The sequence below is a fragment of the Balearica regulorum genome, chromosome 16, assembly GCF_011004875.1.
Source record: "Balearica regulorum gibbericeps isolate bBalReg1 chromosome 16, bBalReg1.pri, whole genome shotgun sequence".
Taxonomy (NCBI): Eukaryota; Metazoa; Chordata; class Aves; order Gruiformes; family Gruidae; genus Balearica; species Balearica regulorum.
This window is the reverse complement of record NC_046199.1, coordinates 13,313,731-13,333,920: the sequence shown is the minus strand read 5'-3', so window position 1 is coordinate 13,333,920 and position 20,190 is coordinate 13,313,731. Positions and strand designations below refer to the sequence as shown.

General features: G+C 36.6%; 1 protein-coding gene across 3 annotated transcripts in view; it reads left to right on the top strand.

The window, feature by feature from the left end:
• GNAS (GNAS complex locus) overlaps positions 1-20,190 on the top strand; it is a 161,784-nt gene that overhangs the window by 85,906 nt on the left and 55,688 nt on the right. For all 3 annotated transcript variants that reach the window (XM_075768776.1, XM_075768778.1, XM_075768779.1), the window contains exons 3-4: positions 14,138-14,192; positions 14,275-14,394. In XM_075768776.1, coding sequence (XP_075624891.1) covers positions 14,138-14,192; positions 14,275-14,394 — 175 coding nt within the window. The remainder of the gene's footprint in view (positions 1-14,137; positions 14,193-14,274; positions 14,395-20,190) is intronic.

Below are 20,190 nucleotides of genomic sequence, written 5' to 3'. Positions count from 1 at the left end.
TTATGCTTACTCTCTCCAGTTCTGGCTTTGAAATTCAGCATGGTTGATCTCTTTTGCATGGAAACTTGATTATAATTAAACAATTTCTGTGTTAGTTCTTGAGCTGTTAAGAGAGTGACTTCACTTACACAACTGTATCAAGTTATCTGTGTGTAAATAAATTGGAGCTTTACTGAGCATATGAGGCAAGTGTCATAACAACTACAATTTTAATTTAGTTTTGATGAGTTTAAAGTTTAATTTGGCTGTACTTAGAAGACTGCCTTTCTTAAGATCATGATTTCTGTCTTTAAGTGAATTTTCACTTCTGGTACTTTGTGAGGGACTAAATCAGAGAAAACTTTCAGGAGAGGGTGAAAATAATTGTCCAAAACTGCTTGCAATTGCACAAGTAAGGTGAAATGGAAACTTTTCCTCCTGTAGCTTTACAGTTTCAGGAGACATAGGTGGTATTTGTAACAATAGGAGATGTTAAAATACCAGAAATCAGATTTTAAAACTTCTGTAAGTATGTACTTTTGTATAAGGAGAGTCTGCGTTTCCTTGACTGCTTTGTTTAAGACTAAGTTTCCCATGAGTTGCATAGGAGACATGAATACTTTGTTCACTTAACAGATATAAACTATACCTTTTTCGTTTATGTTGAGGGCAGCCTTGACTTGATATGAATTACCCTTTGCTCTAACTGAGCCAACTTTATTGTACCTCAGAGCTTTAGGATTGGAACATGCTAATCTAGAGGGTAAAGTTTTCTCTCCTCGTAGAGGAAAGCATTGCTGAAATGAGGTTACAGGATGTCTTAGAACAGCTTTAGTGTTGCAGTTACTGTCTGCAGAGGGCTGAATGTCACCCAGTGAAGTGGAGAGAACCTTTCTTAAGAAAAACCAAGTGCTGGTTTAGACCAACAAACTTTTTGCTGCTGAAATTTCTTTTACAATGGTGTTAAGACTGTGCAAGACTTTCCCTGCTGTCTGCTGGACCCCCTGTTGCGAGTCTTGTCCCCACAGCCGTATTGCATCGTCGTAGCTGGTCTGAGCGCTTCCCAGCTATGGTAAGCAATGCAGTCCGTGTCTCGTGCAACCTCGAGTTTTGGCACAGTCTCAGTAAAAATGTAGTAGTAACATTAGTGATATGGGAGATGCTATATAAATAGCAATGCAGTCAGGTTACTTGGAACTCTGTATGTGGGAGTTTTGATTTTGTGAGACAAATGCTCTTTTAATGGAAATAACTCATACTGAATTTTGCTTCATTCAATTCTTGTGCCTTATGTTATGATATAGTTGCTCCTTACCATGTAGAAATGAACAAGAAGTTGTGTGACTGTGGCATTAACAAGCCTGTCCTTTATAAACATGAGGTTGGGTGTTAATCTGTGAAGCTTCATGTGAGCTGTAAGAATAAACGTCAGTGTTTAGGGGTAACTGAGCTAGGTGTTTTGTTTCTAGTGAATGTTGATATGCTTGCTCTGTTGAGGATTACCTGCTCACTGACATTTGTGCTAGATGTAAGGGAAGATCGTTTAACAATGATTAATTGTGACTTTGGAAAAAATATTTTAAAACTATCCTGAATAAAGAAGAAACTGCTTTGGAACAGAATCAAACTGTGTCTGTGGTTAAATGTAGAATAACAGAGCCCTGATTAATCCACATGTTACTGGAAGCTGTGAGGGCACTGTGAAGTTCACAAGATGAACTACATTTCTTATTTTAAAGATGGGAAAATGTGGTAAAAGCATTGGACATACTAACCTGAAAGAAAGACAACCTTAGTTGAGAGTTGTGTGTGATGCTGAGGAATTCACTCAGAGTAATGCCATGTAGTTTCTCTGGAGGTGTGGTGTGTGGTGGGTTTTTGTTTTGGTTTACTTTTTGGCTTCTGTTATATAGGAGCCTAATATGAGCTTTGACCTCCTGAATGTAGTTTGGAGAAAAGCTTACTTCTCTCACAGTTATTCCGAATTGCCTTTTGGAGACATAGTCACTTTGCCTCCATTCCCCTGTGAGGATAATAAGCTCGTGCTCTCACACAGTACTGCTCCGATAGATGTTCACAAGCGAAGTAGAAGTACTAGAAGACAAACTCATTTGTTATACAAAAAAAAAAACCAAACAAACAAAAAAAAACCCCCTGTATTGTGGTAACTTAAAAAGCTTTTTAAGTTAGAAATTGTCAGAATTATTATTAAAACTGTTAACAGTAGTAGCACTACAAATATGTTAACGTACCACGCTAGACACACTGTTTTAATAAGCTAAGAATTCTGGTAAAAATCAGAGATTCTGCAGTGACATAAATACACTTCAAAAAGAGAACACTTTGAGTCTAAGGGAAATTTAAAGTCCCCTAGTAGTGTACTTCATTTTCTATAAATATGATCTAATAAGTAGTAGTATATAATTCCCTTGCTGAAGATATCTCAGAAAACATAATGCACACAAGAGTTACGTATTTTTGTGTTCTCTTTACTGCATGTTCACCAGTAAGTTAAAAAAGATAAGAAAAAAAGAACAAGAAGAAAGAAAAAAAACCCAAAAGTAATAGCAAAACCCAAACCTAAACACACGTTTGTTCTCAGTCGTACTTGTTGACAAATGGAGGAGTGAAATAGCTGTGTTAATTTTAGGTTCTATTAGGAACAATCAGAGCAAAAACTGTACCAAATTCTGAGTGGTAGCAATCAGGGAGAGAATAAATTTTAGTTTAAAGGTCTGAGACAGCATTAGAATCAAGGCAGGCCTACAAGTGATGTTCTTGCATAGCCTTCATTTTCTCTGCTCTTGAAAAGAAGTTTTGAGTCCCCCTAACTTACACCACAAGAAAAGAAGAACAGATTACCTAGCTGCTTTGCTTTTATACCATATGGTATGCTTATGTGATACGATGGGGAAGGAAAGAAAAATAATAATTGGCTGCAATTTTATTCCGCTCTAAAGTGGGGAAAAAATTTGGAATTCTTGAAATATTTGGCAGAAGAGATTTGTTTCCCAGTTAGCCATACGTTTCCCTTCCCTATTTGTTATTGCCTGGGGACTTAGTAGTAAGTAGACAGCAACTGTTAATGTTACCTTTGGTATGGGGGCGAAAGTTGGTCCCTGCGTACAGGGATTATTTAATTGACTTGACTTCTTCTCCATTGTTTGTTTCAGAGCAGATATTACTTGATGTTATATTAGAAGCTGTTAAAATTCACTGTATGTTTGCGACAATATGGCTATATAACTGAAATTTTTCTAGAGCTTTTCCGACTTACGAGTGCAGGGATAAAACTAGATGACTCTTGTGTGTTACTATTTAGTGAGACTGATTGGACCTCCTGGAAAACGTCTGTAAAGGATTTTTCAAATTGTTCCATTCTCTTCCTTTTTTAGAAAACTGTTTTCTAAAACTTGGTAACAATTTTTGGAGCCATATTCAGATAACATAAGATCCAGAATTTTCTAGTGAGCGGTTTAGAGATCAAGTCAGTCACTTCTGATCTATGGAGGCTGTCCTAGCTAGGCATTTGCAGAGCAGGTGTTGTGGGTTTTTTTAACATCCTTACCATTGACTGTATAAATATTGTAAATCATATTTTTACTTAAAAACATCTGAATTCGCCACACATTATACATGTACGAGAGAGGCATATGTACAGCTTTGAATATCCAAAATGATTGATGTTACAGAAGAGTTACTGAACTATTAAGCCAGATAGAGTCGAAACTGTATTGCACTGGTGTCTGTACAGGCAAGCTTGCGATTGAAAGGCTGTAGTACTAACGTTGTCAAACTACATCTAGTAGCATCTTACGTAAGAAGTGTAACTAGTAGCTGAGTTTTTGGTCTTTTCTGCATAAGACTGCTTACCTGTGATCCTCCTGTTTTGAAGCAAAGTGTGATGGGCATAGGTGACATACGGCCATAACACAGAGCTGTCACAGAAAGAGAAGAGCAAACTAAAGATATGTGGACATCTTCCGCATAAGAACTTGTGTCGTGTTTTACCTTCAAAGACCATGGAATAACTTGCATCTCTGTGTTTACATAAGCAGAACAGTGTTGAACTTATGGTAAATTTTGCTTCCAAAGCCTTTATAACTTAATTGTTCAGTGGAAGAATGCCATTTTTTTCTTCGTATAACATAGGCCATGCAGCATTCTTAAAGGTTCTGCGCATTCTGGCCCCCATCCATCACAGTACTTAAACCATGAGTAGCCCTATTAAAGTTGATAGAATTACTCATGTGCTTAAAATTAAACATGCGCTTAAGTGCTTTGATGGATTAGAGCCAAAGTTGTCAGCACCTTGCTTTGTTATGGGCTGTGTTACACCTGCCTCTCTCTGCACTAGCCTGGATCTTTAAGGGACAGATTTTCAGATTTGCTCTTTCCAATATTTAGTTACTCTCTGTTCTAAAAATGCAGTTTACATACACAGTCATAGTAAATTCATACACTGTCTGGGAGTATAAATACCCAACTACAACTCTTGAAATCTAACAGTACTTGACAAATTTCACAAGATTTTTTTTTTTCATGGGGATTTCAGTGGGAATGTTGTGCTAATTGTTTACATGGAAACATGACATCTATTATGTTTGTCACAAAACTAGCTTTCTGTTGAAATCTGGATTTTAATAAAGTCTATAATGGAAATCACCATTTAGATATGACAGCACACTGTTAAGAATGACTGTGAACTTGAACTTCCCCAAAGTGAAGATCAGTATGGGCTGTTCTAGTTTCTGCTGATAATGCTGAGTTTGTAAGGATTTAGGCAGTTCTTTAAGGCTTAAAACTAAAATTGCACGTACCTGACAGCTCTTCATCCTTGGTGGTAACAGTAGAAATCTTCCTTGATTCAGACTTTGTCGATGGTAAAAATTCCAGATTAGTAGCTGATTCAGTGAAAGCAGTCTGACACTGCTGTAAGAAATGTGTGGTGAACAAAACATTTAACATTAATATCTCACTGAAATCTAAGGTTAGCTTTCAGTGACAGCTGTAGAGTTCAATAAACAATTGCTGTGTTCCTTTCCAAATTATCCCCCCTGGTTTTTGGGGGCCAAAAGTATACATTCACTACCTTAACTGCTTTCCTCTTCAGACTGTCGTTCTGCACTTACAGGTTATCAATATTAAATCCTGCAGCATTTAGAAAATGTAAAGGTTTGGGTCATTGAGAATTTAATTGAATTTTTAAAAAGTAACAGGAAAAAATGGTGAAATACGTTAGATAATTATTTTTTGAGTGAAGCAAAAGCAAAATCTTCACGTGTCTCATTACTGTCTTCCCTACCGCGTTGCATCCTGCTTGGCCTGGTCTGTGTGTATACTCACTTGGCATCCAGTGTTCCAGCCATTTTTATTTTAGGGCTTCTTTCCATTTAATATTGGCATGTAGCCAGCTGTGTACTTTTTTAGTTTTAAGTAGCAGTGAGGTCATTAGCCATTATAGGAGCTATTCCTCTCATTCTCGTACACGGACCCCTGAAGAGCTCTGGGACGCGATTGCCCTCTTTGGAAAGCTTCATATCCAGTCCTGGTTGAAGAAATTACTAGAATACAGATATTTACAAAACAGTGTCAGAGTAAATGAAGCTCATAGGGCATTCATCAAATCGATGTTTCAAAGTTTAGACAGAAGTGCTTTGAAAGCAAACACTGTCTGTTCAAGCAGACAACTTGAAACAGCAGAAAGTGTGTTCTGAGAGGTGTTGTGTGCTGTATTTCAGTGCTATTGCACAGTTGGGACATAAATATTTCAAAAAGGCGATGGCCAAAGTGCATGTTTCCTTTTTTTCTGTGTTAGTAATGACCACATTCGCAGTGCTAAAATACATAAATAAATAAAAAATGCCTTCATGCTTCCTGACAGCAGTTTGAAATGGTTATCTCAAAATAGTGAATTGTACAAGGCGAGATGATTCAGCAAGTTTGATTCAAATCCTCCTGGTTCTGAGAGGCATCCTTCCGTACCAGAAAAGAATCGCAACATGTACTCTGAAGACTTGCATTGTTAGTTGTTGTATCGAGTATCTAGAGAGAATGCTAAACTTTTGAGGGAACCTTTTATTGTAATATGCCTAATTACCTGTACTTAGAGCAAGAAAATGAAACTGGATGGTTTATCCTCTGTAAGCATGCCTGAAGAACTAGAGACCAAGTTCACAATTTGCAAAGGTGTTTAATTGCACGGTATGAATTAACAGTTGTCAACCTCGTACATCACAGACCACTTTGCAAACACTTTTTTCTTTCCGTACCTAAACCATTGCTTGTTAATTAACTGAGGTAAATGGAGCAGCATAGGCAGAATTATGCTTCTTAATATTGGGTCTGTGATGGTCTTTTTGTGCCACTTACAGGTATAAAGGGACTGTAAACCAGTTAAACTGGTTTTATGTAGGAATTTGCAAAGCCAAAGGGGAGCCTCAAGGTGGCTTAGAGCCAGAATAGCATCTCTGTGCCACATCCACCTCGGGTGATGGTTGGCCCCGGGTGCCATGGCCCGGCTGTTCCTGCGTGCCTGGCAGCCCTTGGGACAGAGCCCTCCGGTCTGTGCATCCGGGCTCCCTGAGCTTCGTCGGGAGCCAGACCTGCCCACAGCCAGGCTTCGCATCAGATAGCCGTGGAGGCAGGATAAAGTTACCCATACGCTTTACAATATCACAGTGAGCACAGGTAAAATAAACCTAAACATTGGATTGATTAGAATATTTAGGGATGCCTTTTTTGGCATTTTATAGTCATTTCGTCATGGTTCTGTTCCCTAAGATAAGAAACAAGTCACACTCCTAGCCCCTAACACTCTAGTGTAAGTAATGATCAAAAAGAACATCATCTCTGCTTTCACTTTTTTACAGTTTAAGATTATTTCTTGACAGTAACTTTTATTGTGACAACTGTGATGTATTTTCTGTTGGTGCTTCAGTAATTTGTATTTCTTTTAACTTAGAGAATGCCTTTTAACTTAGAGAATGATTCTGTCATTCTGTAAATAGAAGGCATCTCTTTGCACATATATTTCTTATCGTATCTTCATTTATTTATGGCTGCATATTAAGATGTGCACGTAACTCATGCAGGTAAATATTGTAATGTATTAAAACAAGCAATGGTAAAGCAGTTTATAGAGCTTTTTCCAATATTTAGAAGGGAACAAGTGGAAGCTGCATAGGTATTGTCTATTCTATATATTGCATCACATGTGTGTGTGAAAGTGATTATACTTCAGGGGATAATTGAACTAAGTTCTCCCAAATCATTTAGATCACAATTAAATCTGTGCAACATAATTAATTTTTAACCGTGTCTTTAAATCAAAATATATAATGACCGAATTATTCACCCTGTTGGGTTTTTCTTTTTCAGCAAGGTATCATTTACAGAGAAAGTGAATAGTCTGTCCTCATAGCTATTCTTGTTCTATTGCTAGTATTTCTTCTAACAGTAAATCAGCTTTGGTAGCTGGATGGTACAATTTGTTGTTACCTAGAATCTTGGAGAAATAAACCCAAGAATCTTCAAAGTGAAGTAAATGTTGGGGGGAAATGTGATGTAAGAGGAAGAGCATAGTATTAGGGAGGGGAAACTACGTTTCTGCATCCAGCAGCAGCAAGGGCCTGTTGTGTTCAGTGAGATGCTTGATATATACGTGATCAGCATTACCAGCGTGGCATAGAGTGCTTTAGGTTACCCAAAGGCATAGCTAGCTGACGATATGTAACTTTATTTCCTCTTACAAGGTGACAAGAGTTATCAAGAACAAAGTGTTAACATGGTTAGAAATTTTCTTTCAATTCTGTTGCAAATGAGGACCCAACTAAATCATATTTCCTGTTGAAAGCTGTACAAAGTTACTGCTGTTCAGCTGATGCCTGGTAGCTCCTACCCCACAGTACCACGTGTGCTCATCCTTCTTGTTCTTGAACTTCAGTACACAATAGAAAATCTTTTGAAGTTGGCAGAATTACTGAGGTATCTCTGTGGTGTGATATAAATGAAGAGTTTGATTTGCGAAAGATATTCAGTGGGTTTTGCTATTTCATTTTAGCAGTTTTGTCTGTAAAATTGGTATTTTGTCATAGGTCTAAGATGAATTATTTCAGCTTTGGTCTTATTACTTTAGGCACCTGTTTTCCCCCTTTTTCAAGTGCCTCTCACTTGGCCTCTGCCCTGTTTGCCATTCTAGCTGTTATATTTTGAGATAATTGCCATATTGTTCTCTTAGAAATAACTCAGGCTGCTAAACCAAATTTATCTTACTGTTGAATCGTAAAGTACTGCAGGATTTTTGTAATGTGGATTGGTAGCAAAATCTTAATTGAATTTCCTTGCTTGTGACCTTGTGTTTGAAGGTCTTGACTACACTGCTCTGTTTTTATGAGGCAGATTGGCAGGTAGTGCTGTTTGCATTTTTGTTAACTTCCATAAGGTGCAGTGAACAAATTTTTATGCAGATTTTAGGAAATGTTTATGAAATCCATGAGCATGTTTCACTGCATCAAAGGCACCATATTTAGATGGATAGCAATGTTTAAAGTTCACGTGCCTGTGAAGTGCATGACTGCCTGGCAAAGACCTGAACTGTGTTTTAAAATGAAATTGATGTATTAACTTTTCATTTGCTTTCAATGTGTAATTGCAATGGGCTTTCAAAGGTGAGCGGAGAAGGGACAGCCTGTGGCTGCTCCCTGTGCGTTTCCATTCCTTGGTAATACCTGAAAGCAAACCGAGATGCACCCATGTTGAAACACAACCATGTCCTTTTCTCCTATAAAAAGCCAGAGGCAAATTAATTGTTTCGTAAGATTTTTATTCTCTACTTGCAAATTGGTTCACTTAGCTGGCAGCGCCCTGCGCGGGCAAGGGAAGCTTTTCACTAGGTAGAGTTGTTATGTCCGCAAGTTCAAGAGTGAGCGAAGTTTGACAGTGCTTCAGAAATAAAGGTAATTTATGCATTATACCGATCACTAAAGGTGATGGAAGCCAGGCTGTTTGCAATCTTGTAAAGAAGACAAAGGCTAATGCTCTGTATTAACATTATGTGATTGCATTTTAATATGCCCTATTAAAATGGTCTATATATACTCTCCAGGTACGTACATTTTGCAATACAAGTTTAAAGAGAAGTTTTGTGCTTTTTTATTATTTGCAACAGCATCCTGACAAGTAGAGTATTTGGGTACATAATTAACAAAGAACATTCTAACATGGTTTTTGGGGATTATTATATAATACAAAGCCAGTCATTTTAAGTAAGTGTCCTTGTGTCGCATGGTGTACTCTGCCTATGCTGTTACATCCCTTCAGGATTCCAGACAGGCTCACTTGTGGTGAAATAATGTATACGTACTATTAAATTGCAAACGATTATGCGGCATTATTTATTATGCTAAGGCTGCACATAGGAAATCACGTGTTAAAAGACAAGTTGAGAAAGAAAACGACATTTTTCAAAAATGAAAGCTAGCATTTATATCTGCAATATGCAAAGAGTGTTCCAATATTTTGTATTCACGTTGTAAGTATTCATGTTCCAGAGTATGTTCCTTTTTTAGGCCATGTTCATAGTGGGATTAATTGGCAATCATAATTTACTCTCATTAAAAGCCTTTTTCTGTTGCATATTATCTGATCAAAGTCTTCTTACTTTCACTCAGATGATGCATCCCACAGCATTAAATTCACCTCTTCACAGTGTTCTTCATGACACATCTCATGTCTGGTTCCTAAAATACTCCTACATTTAAAGTGTGGAGTTTCCTGTATAAACAGGGGATTTAGGGGAGATGTAGGGAGGGTTTCCCCACTAACTCAGGTAATTGATATGTGTTGAAATGATAGTGCTATATTACCATGGCTATCTTTCCTTCTAAAGGAAAAAAATGAAATTTTATTACTGTTGTGCACTCTGCATGTTTTAGACTCTTTTCTAGCTATCTTATTGTGGGTTTGTAGGGTTTGAAGAAACATATCACTTCATTTCTGTTCATAAAATCTATCTTTTTCTGGAAAAAAAGTAGTAATATACTATGTTCTGATTTTAAACTAGGTAGTTCTTTGTGTTTGTCTCTTCAATCTTGCCCGAACTCTGCCTGTTGAACAGAACTTTGCAATAAGGCCAATGGCTTCTTAACCTGTCACGAGTGACCAAGAAATGCAAGCTTTTTTGCTTTCGGGAATTTAGATTAATGGCATAAAGGGGTTTCTTTTCTTTTCTTTTTTATTTAATTCTTTAACATATTTTGTATTGACCATTCATTTCAGCACTGATTTTATTTCTTTTTTTTTTTTTTAAACTTTTCCTGTGAGATGTTTATACAGGATAAGCTGAGTGCATGGTCCTCTGGAATGTTCTTTTTAAACTTTAAATATTTTTTTTCCAAATGATGGTTATTCATATTACCTGGAAGGTAAACCAGAAATTAACGCTCAAATTAAATTAGTTTGCTTTCTGATAATTAGTTTGGTAATGTGTTCATTGCATAAGATTTGATAAAGTCTGACTAAAATTTTGCCATTTTAATAGTAAAGCTCAGCCAAAGGTGGAGAAGTTCTTTACTGAATACTGATTAGGTTTGTTTTCAAGGAATATTTGATTTTCCTGACCTTTGTGTCATTCTGATTTCATGTTATTTGAATTAAAATGTCATCTTATTTATAGTACCTAAAATAGACTTTATAAGTTTTCCTGAAAGCCATGTGCAGCTTTGCTTTGGCCCATTTAAATATTGAAAACAGCAGGATTTGAGATTTTTCTTATAATCCTCAACTAATAGACTTTAATGCTTTGTTTGGCCTACCCTACACAGTCTAAGCAAAAGTTTTAAACAAGATTAAAAATATGACCTTATTAACCCATGGCATCTAAAGATACAGAACAGGCCTGCAGAGACATCAGTCGGTTGTTGGCCAGGATAGCGTGGTTACCATTCCCCATCTACTCCAGTCTGTTGCAGGGGAAAGTGTTTGGAGAGGCCAACTTTTTTTCTTTTTTAGTTTGGCCATCGTGCCAACACCTGGGAATAAGAAAGAAAAAAGCAAGAATCTGTTTCGAAGTTGAATATTCAGTCTTCGTGGAAAATAAAGTTCAGTTACTTTCAGAAATTTGAGGTGCAACCTGGCTGGGATTTCTCAAAACCAGTTCTGGCAGAGTGAAGGGACAGCAGAAGGGAGGCTTAGCTTTTATTTACTGCACTCACATAGTTCCGGAATAAAATGAGTTTCACCTTTCTTTTTTTGAAGAGAAGTTGCAGTTGTATGTAAGCTGTTGGATGGGCAATTGATGAACATGTTGAGTTCCAGAAGAATCAAGTATCTCATTGTCATGGAAAATTTATGCTTAGTAAACATTACAAAACAAAAAATGACATGATACCTTCATTACTGTGTAATAAGATTCCTTGTTTACCGGGCATGCTATAGGGCCATGGCAACAAAACCAGAAATAGGAACTATGAGTATTCTTGTTGTAAAGATGATGATGGTTAGCAAGCAGTTTGTTAATTGCTGCAGTTTTACATCACTCTGTATTCATTATCACTTTGCAGTGCCACTAGTAATGTGAGGATCGGTGAAGAGGTGTACATGTAAAAGTTTAACTGAAATCTATAATAAAAATAATGTGTGTTTTTTTAAGATATGGAAGAGTCAGGTAAATGTGCACTTAGGTAATGCTTTGAGACAGTTATCTGCAAGTGCTCCAGGGGAGAGAATGTAACTACAGTTCACTTTAAAAAAAAAAAAAAAAAAAAAAAAGCCTTTTTAAACTTCCATCTTTCTAGTGATGTTCCAAAACAAAGCAAAATGACTGAATATTATTTCTTTACTTAATCCTTTAAAAATACTGGTATCTTGCTTCACTTTCAGCATATCAGTTGCCCTTTTGATCTCAACAGGACAGAATCTGGATACATGTTCATTAAGTTCAAGACCCAGCTAAAAATTGGAGGCAAAATCAAGCCAGACAGATTGCTTACACTGTCAGTGATAAACATTTCCTGATTTCATACCGTTATTTACATTTTTTAAATAAAGGAACATCATTTTTAAAAAAACAGAAAGTGGCTGATGTTTTTGCAACCATATGTGCACTACCTGAAAGATACAGTATTTGTACGCCGACTGTAAGTCTTGGTTTCTGGAATGGAGAGTTTCCTGAGACCTGGGGCAATAGAAGGCATTGAAGATGGGAAGGAAGAGGGTGAAGAGGCCTCAGTTTTTCCTCTCTTTTCCTGTCTTATTTATTTTCCTTAGTTCAGTGCTTTTGGCCTTTCCTGGCTCACTGCCTTGTTCCCATCAGTGGTGCCAAATCCCTAAAAAAAAACAACTGGTAGTCTTCAGGAATAAGGTAGTCTGTAGGTAGATCAGGAAGTCTAGGAAAACCAAGAGTTTACATCGGATTATTATTGATCATTTCATTTTCTTTCTGCATCAAGCTTCGCTGACCTTCCTCGCCCTGACCCAAAGTTTTGAGAATATATGCAGTGGTCAGTGATGAGGAGCTGATGTTTAAGGGAAATCATGTTGCTGTTTGGTAGAGTTCTGTTGCTGATTCAGATGGGTTCTCTGCACAGCAAAGTCATCATGAACGAGATGACTTGATGCTGCTGTTTACTTTCCATCTGTAAGAGCAGCGCTTACATTGCAATCATGTTTTCACAACTGTAGAATGTATAGTAAGATCCTCTACAGCTACATCTAAGAGGCAACCTAACGTGTGGCTGACACGGTGGTGTTTTCCTTGACCCTGTCTTTTACAAAAGTTGCATTAATCTTTCATTTGATAACCAAAAGTCCCACCACTCTTGGACGTCTGCGTCTGCCTTCTTATTAAAGCAGTAGGTTTTTTTTCTGCTGTTCTTCTGCTTTCTTGATTGGTGAATATGGTTTCAGTTTCATTTTCGTTGTTGGTTGTGAATAATTATAGAAAGGAAAAAGTGATGAAAAGCATTTGCAATATGAGTACTTAATTAACTCAGTAAAATGAGGTTTTTCAAGCTGTGGTCTGTAAACTGAAAGTGTGAGCGCTAATTTTTAAAGGGTAAAAAAAGAAACCGTTCTGTTGGTGGTTTCAAGTCTCTGGGATACTGTGCTGGAAAATGTTAGTTTTCAGAATGAAAAATAGTGAAAATAGTATAAATACATATATATAGTGTGTATATATATATAGTATAAATATTCAGATAATGCAAGCATTCTTGTAAAACAGTTTGATGAAGATTAAAAGGTCACTTAGACAATTTGGGGGGGGGGGGTAGTAATTACATGGCAAGCTTGGCTTACCTCAAAGTAAAAATTTTATGTTGTGTATAGCAAGACATTAATAACATAAAAATTTTGTTATGGTGCATTACAATTAACTGATTGTGCATTTCGTTTGTTTGTGCTATTTAGCATTGAAAGTAACTATTGTTAGATTTGACATAAAATACAATACAAATGCAGTAGAGGCAATAGGTTATGCTCTACCTTGCTTGAGCCTGTCACGCCTCTTGATTTGGCTGCAGTTAATCCCAAATGAACATGCTCATATACAACATTCCAAATAGTTTTCTAGCCTACTCTTCTGCTTGTACTGAGGAGGTAATTTTACGTATTTGGTTTAGCCCTTTATTATTTATTTTAGATTTTATGTCCAAACTGTTAGTTTGTATGTCTCTGTCAGGTTAAGTTCTCTGATCTTTTTCTGCTATGACATCATTTTTGTGCTTTAGGTTTTTTGTACTTCCAGGTTCTTTAATCTCCTTTCATTTGTTTCTACTTTCAATAACTTACCCTTTTTTTTTTTTTTCTCTATTGATTTCCAGTTTATGCTTTTCTAAATAATTTCCACACATGTCTAGTACTTTGCATTCAAACAAATCAAAATCTGTTTGATTTTGCAGAATGTCTTAGTCCCAGTCTGACTGCAGTTTTTATTTAAGCATAATTAGATACTGACTTTTGGATGCAAATAGGTGTTTACTGTTTAAGTAGAAAAATTATGACATCAAGTCTATCTACAAAAGCGTTCAGTGACTGAGAGCACTTTATTCAATATTAACAATACAGTTTTGATAGAATACCTTTCAAGTTCACATTCTGTTTCAAAAAGATATTCTGCTTTTATGGCTTATAAATTTAATCATGTCTTTTTTTATTACAGGGAGAAGAAAATGAAAATTCAGGATATTAAAAACAATATTAAAGAAGCTATAGAGGTAAACTACAAGCCATTTTCTTTAACTATTCAAAGCTAGCTATTTAGACAGTCTCTGCAATACTTTTTTTTTTTCTTTGTAGACAATAGTGACAGCAATGGGCAATTTGGCACCTCCAGTTGAACTAGCCAATCCAGAGAACCAGTTTCGAATCGACTACATCTTAAATTTAGCTAACCAGATAGACTTTGATTTCCCACCGGTAAGTAAATAATTGGAATTGGCTGCAATCATGCTTTTTTGCAAATTATTATATTTCACTGCACTGTAGTAAATATTTACAAAAACAGTGAGCTGCTCTTTTGGGAGTTACTACAGTAGGTGTCTTTGGTCAGTGCTAATCAAATAAAGTATATAGTAATGCAGCTAGAATATTCAAGCTGATCCTTTATGAATAGAGAGACCCTTGTCTCCTTTCTTGTGCTCCACTGAAATAATCAGCTACAGTCAAGATGGACAGTGCTGGCAGTACTGTTTGGATATTGTTGGGAATTGCCCTGCCCAACAGGAGCGAAGATAGGCACAGCACTCTTGTTGATGATTAGCTGGCATTTAGTGATACTGTATTTGTCTCTTTTGGAAGAATGGAAGAGTTTTCTTGCTGATTCAGACATGTTCTCAGACAGCTGTGTCACCCAGACTTTCTGCAAAGGCTCCACACGCTACGTCCTTGCCCCAGCCCTTCCAGTCCTAGTTAATCATTCAAAACGCCAGCAGTCCCAGAGTAAATGCAGCAAGTGTAATTATTTGGTTGATGGTATAACTTTGTGCCCACTCACTGTGATTAATTTCTACTGTATCTCAACCAGGCTATTAGCAGAAGCCCATGAAAATACAGTTTGCAAACACTGAATTCTTAAACACAGAGAAGATATTTTTATTAATTACTGTTAAGTACCTTATACTTGCAGTAATACAGGAGTGTTTTGAAGCTTGTATTCTGTGCAGTGTTCCAGGGGGCTGAGGGTAGGAATTATGGTGATGAATCAAAATCATGATCCGTTCACATCAGAATTTTGTTTCTACAGTAGTCAGTCCCAGGTGCTTGAAGGGAAAGTGCAAGAGCAAATAGTAGTAAGATGTGGGATAGTTTGTACCACAGCAAGGTTTTCGTAACTCTGATTTATAAACATTATTGAACAAGCTAGTTTGTGAAAACAGTGACAGTTACCCTTTGCAACTGTTGCCGCTTCTGGGAATTTCTCTGCTCTGGTCAGCCTTTATTAAAAGAAAAAAACAAACAACCAAAACCACATACTTTGTGTACAAGGCAAAAGTCATATATGATGTTGGCAGTTAGTTGGAAATACTGGAACTGTGATCTTCAAATCCAGTAATTCTTAATGTTCAGCAGGCACAGACAGGTGGATGGAGAGGGGGATGCATGATTCTCGTGTAGCACATAAAATGTTATATTAGTCATTTTATCTTAAAGAATCTTAAATAAATTAGAGATTTTGAGATTTTTAACTAGACATCTCTTTAATTTTGACACTTGTCAGTGTTATTCATAGGAATATTTGGTCCCTTGCTGGAGGATCTCCCCTGCCGGAGGGGCGCAAAAAAAATCATGCTTTGAAGATAGTTTTAGGAGAATTGTCAAGAGAAAAGACAGAGGCTCCTTACTCCACCCTGTGTGCTCTTGAACTGGCTGCGTGCCTGCAGCTCTCCTACTGCCCATTGTTTTGTGATAGTTCAGGTTGTGATCTGCAACAATGCTGTAACAAGTTCCTGTGACCTGTCTCGTACTGAAATACTTGATTTTCCTTGTCTCTTCTATTTCAGAGGGGTTTTTTTTCTTCCATTCACTTAGAATGCAGTGATTTTTATTTTTTTTTCCTTTCTCCTGAAAGCAAGGGGTAATTGTGTAGTGGGACGTGAATAGCCAAGTGTGTGTGTGTTACATTAACTGTTTTTAATATAAAAATCAATGTTCAGTATGTGTTACTTCTGGTAGGGTACATGGTAGCAAGCCCTTGATGTCTAAAGCAATAGAAATATACTTACCAGGTCCATAAATAATTTCAAATTCAGTGAAGAGTCTTTGGTGTTTTGAGTGACACACAACTTCAGGAATAACAGTGCTTCAATAAAACTAGTTTTTCTTCTCTGAGCAAAGGTATTGTGTTAAATTTTTAAGCCCTGAGTCTACAGAGGTTTAGGTGTGTGCATAACATTGACTAGTGGCTATGATTAACTATTTCATATGTAAATGTTTGTAGGGTTGAGGTTTTAAACTGCATATACGTTAGCCACGAATTTGAAAGGAGTATTGTTGGCTCCCTCTGCCCTCATTGATTATATAAGCTAATATGTATTTGATTTCTGAGTTTATCTCAATGTAGATTATAGTCCTTTGGTATCTGAAAAACAGGACCTGAATTTTCATTATGTATTTTAAAACAATTTTAAGATCTAGAATGTCCCTAGATCCCACCTCTCAGTACATAGTATCAAAAATACACAATCCTTGGGTACCTCTATAAAAATAATTTTGACTTTGTTATAGATCAATTAAAAGTACTTTGAAGAAAAAATAATTTTCTGTAAGTGGAAAGGATAGCATTATACTAGTTGTGGTTTATATCTAAGGATATCTTGATTATCTACTGTCCCCTCCAGTACTCTGGAGGGAGAATTTCATAAACTGGCAGCTAAACCTTTTTCAATTTACCAATTTCAATTACTGTAGAAGAAGGGAGGGGAATTTTTAGCAATGTTAGCAGTATGTAATACTGTCTGTTTTGAGTTGTAGAACTTGCTTTCTCTCTCTTCGATTTTCTTCATGGGGAATCACATTTCAGCTATTATGAAGACATACTTTCCTCAGTATAGTATTTGATGGTGCTCTTCTCTGCCATAGGAAGCACATAAAAGTAGGGAGGAAGAACACTCATGTACCAGGGAGATATTCTTTGAGGGCTGTGAGTACTTAGCACCATACTCTTTTAAAACACAAGGCCGTTTTGCTTCTGTTTAAGTGCCCATTCATCTTTTCCTAAGTGTTAATTTAGTGAGCTCTCCAGAAGGCAGTGCACAGACATACCAAGTTTAGCACTAGGATTTCTTTTCCAACTGCAAGAGATCTTCTTTAGAACATAAGAGGCCTCATCCTTCTTCTGTACATGAAGGAGTAATTTAAATGAAGTTTAAAGTGCGCACCAAAATCTGTGTCTGTCATTACCTGTTGTACAGGTAGGACTAGAATTCAGGTTTCCTAACAGCATGGTTCTGTGTAATGTGAAAGGCAGAGGAAAGTAAAGGAAGAATGTAGGAGCTTTACAGTGTGATGGTAGTATAGGGGTCTGGCTCTACATGTCTAGGATTTAAAGAGCAGCTTTTGTATTCTGATATTCTAATTGTTTTCTTAGTCTATGTCTCCATCTGTTTGCTTTGCAGTTTTTGACTTACAGAAAATGTGTCGTTTGCGTAGAGCATATTGTATTGAATTAAAAAAACAACTTCAGTTAAACATAATGTTGGTACAGTGCAATGCTAGATTAAACATTCCCTTCAAAACTGAAAAAGTAACATGTTGGAGGCTTATTAATTCAGCACACTTACTGAAAGGAATTCTGTCCACATAACCATTCTGATGATTTAAAGTATTGCAGTATTTAGTAGATCAAATCTGTAGTTCCTTTTGTAGTTGTCCTGTGTTGTTTCACCATACTCTATACCATTGGTAAGAACCTGGAAGTTTCACTCTTACAGCTGATGGTCCAATTTATCAACTATGTGACTGAAGTGAATTGATAAAGGCTAGGAACATAACCATGTTGAAACCCTATGGAGAATGCTAATTAGTAATATTCTAGGCAAAACAACTGAGTACTAAGTTCATGTTTTTATGTGAAGTATTTTCTGCCTTAGCTCATTGTGGACTTCTAAAATACCTTAAGGACATGATATCTCCATGGGTAATGGAGTGCTGTTCTGATTTAGTTTTGCAAAATGCTTTGCTGCTTTTGGGGGTAAAATCAATCCGTATTATTATTAGGCTTATTGCACAGCCTTTTTTTTTCTTAGAGCAGAGCAGAATGGAAATAACTCTAATCAGGTCCATGTAATCTGTTGTTAATATGAATAGCAATGATAAATATTGTGTAGTATTCTGTTTGCATCATTGGGAAAATATTCTTGCCAAAATAACGGGATATTAAATAACTAAGGCTTGCAAAAAACATCTAGCCCTTCTAGGTTGAATGAACACAGAGAATAACAGAGAGATCATGCTTTCTGTGGAGAAGTATTGAAAGCAGAACTCTGTTTTTTCTAAAACTCTACAGTACCAATTTTTTATGAAAGATTGTCACTTAAGCAGGACCATAGTCATTGTCTTTATTCAAATCAAGTTTTTATCATGTGATTAAATTGTCACTGGCCAGCATCATGACTTTAAGCAAAGAAAAAGAAAGCTGAAGTAAGAAGACCTCCAAGTTAATAAAACTGAACTCAGATGAGATAGCTGAAGCATTTAATTTTAATAATTGAACTGATTGTGAATGCACATTAGTTAAAGCCTTAGAAATGAAGTAATACCTGGTACAGATCTGAAGGTACACATGTAATTACTGGTGCTGCACTTGTGTTTTAAGATTATATCATAATATTTTTTAAAAAAGAAGGAATTTGTAACTGCATTAGAAATTACAAAATTAACTCTGCTCATCATTGAGGCTCTCTAGTGAAACAAGTAGAAAATTTGCTTTGCTTGAACAGTTAATTCGAGGTCCTGCCAGAGTTTGTGCTAGAACTGCTCTTTTAGTTATCTCACACTAGCTAAACTTTGTAGGAGTAAATTTTACTCTTTAATTTTCTGTGTAGCCAGATTAATACACACTTTACACTTTTACCTTTCACAATTTCATTTGTGAGGTTTTTAAGAACAAAGACCTCACAAATGAAATTGTCAGGCTGCTTTTACAACTATTCCATCAGTTGAAAATAAAACCAAATGATGCTTGTAGTTGAGGCTTCCAAACGGCTTTTCTATCCTTATTGTCCTTTGATGTATTTAGCTCACTTCAGGTAAAATGCAATTTTAGGTGTATGTTTTCAATGTCAAAAAGCGACCCTGTAAGTGTTTTCAATAATTCTGACTGGCTGTATATCTGTTTCAAATATAGGGTGATGTTGGGTTAGCTGGGTTATAGAGGTGATATTTTTATTCCTGTTCTGCATACCAGACAGTGGTTAGGATATTTTCTCCGTCCCCAGGACCAGCTATAATTGCAGCCTTTTTCTCATCCCTTTCTTTTTGCACTTACTTTTAGAAGAGGAAAGGAAATGTTCTTGTTCTATGAACATTTCTCTTTACATGATCAACCAGCTTGAGCCAAGCTGCCAAATAAAACCTATTTACTTTGGGCTACAGTCCCTTTATAATTCTCTGGTTTTAATGAAATATTCAAAATAGCAGAACAGTATTTACAACTGCCTATTTTTAATTGATCTGAACTCAGCTGGGGAAGATGTGTCTTGAAAATACCATAATAACTTCAGAAAGATTGTGTTTAAAGAGTAGTAGGATCAGAATATTAGCTACTGAAATGCAAAATAGTTGGGGAATCACTCCAGGCTATGGCTGTCTACATCTAGGAAAACATGTGTTTAGAAGAGATGTGATAGTTTTTAGGATGTTGGTGAAATTGTCTGCAGGTTTTTTGGTCCCCGTTTATTTTTTATTACACTGCTCCATTGTAGTTATTTTGAATCTCCCACTACCAGTGCTGCTGAATGGTTTTTTTATGGTTTCTGAGTCGTGTCTTTGAGGACGAGCTTTACCACATGCTGGCTTCAGTCTCAAAGCCAGCTTAGCATCCTCTCTGCCCACAGCCATCCCTTCCCTCTCCTCCACACCATGATGTGCCACCCTCCCTTGCACCAAAAAAACCTCCATTGGGTCCCCAGCGTAAATCAGACCATTGAACCGATCCAGGTTAAAAATAACCCTGGTAACCCTTACTCCTTCTCTCTTCTATTTTGGGGAGGTTAT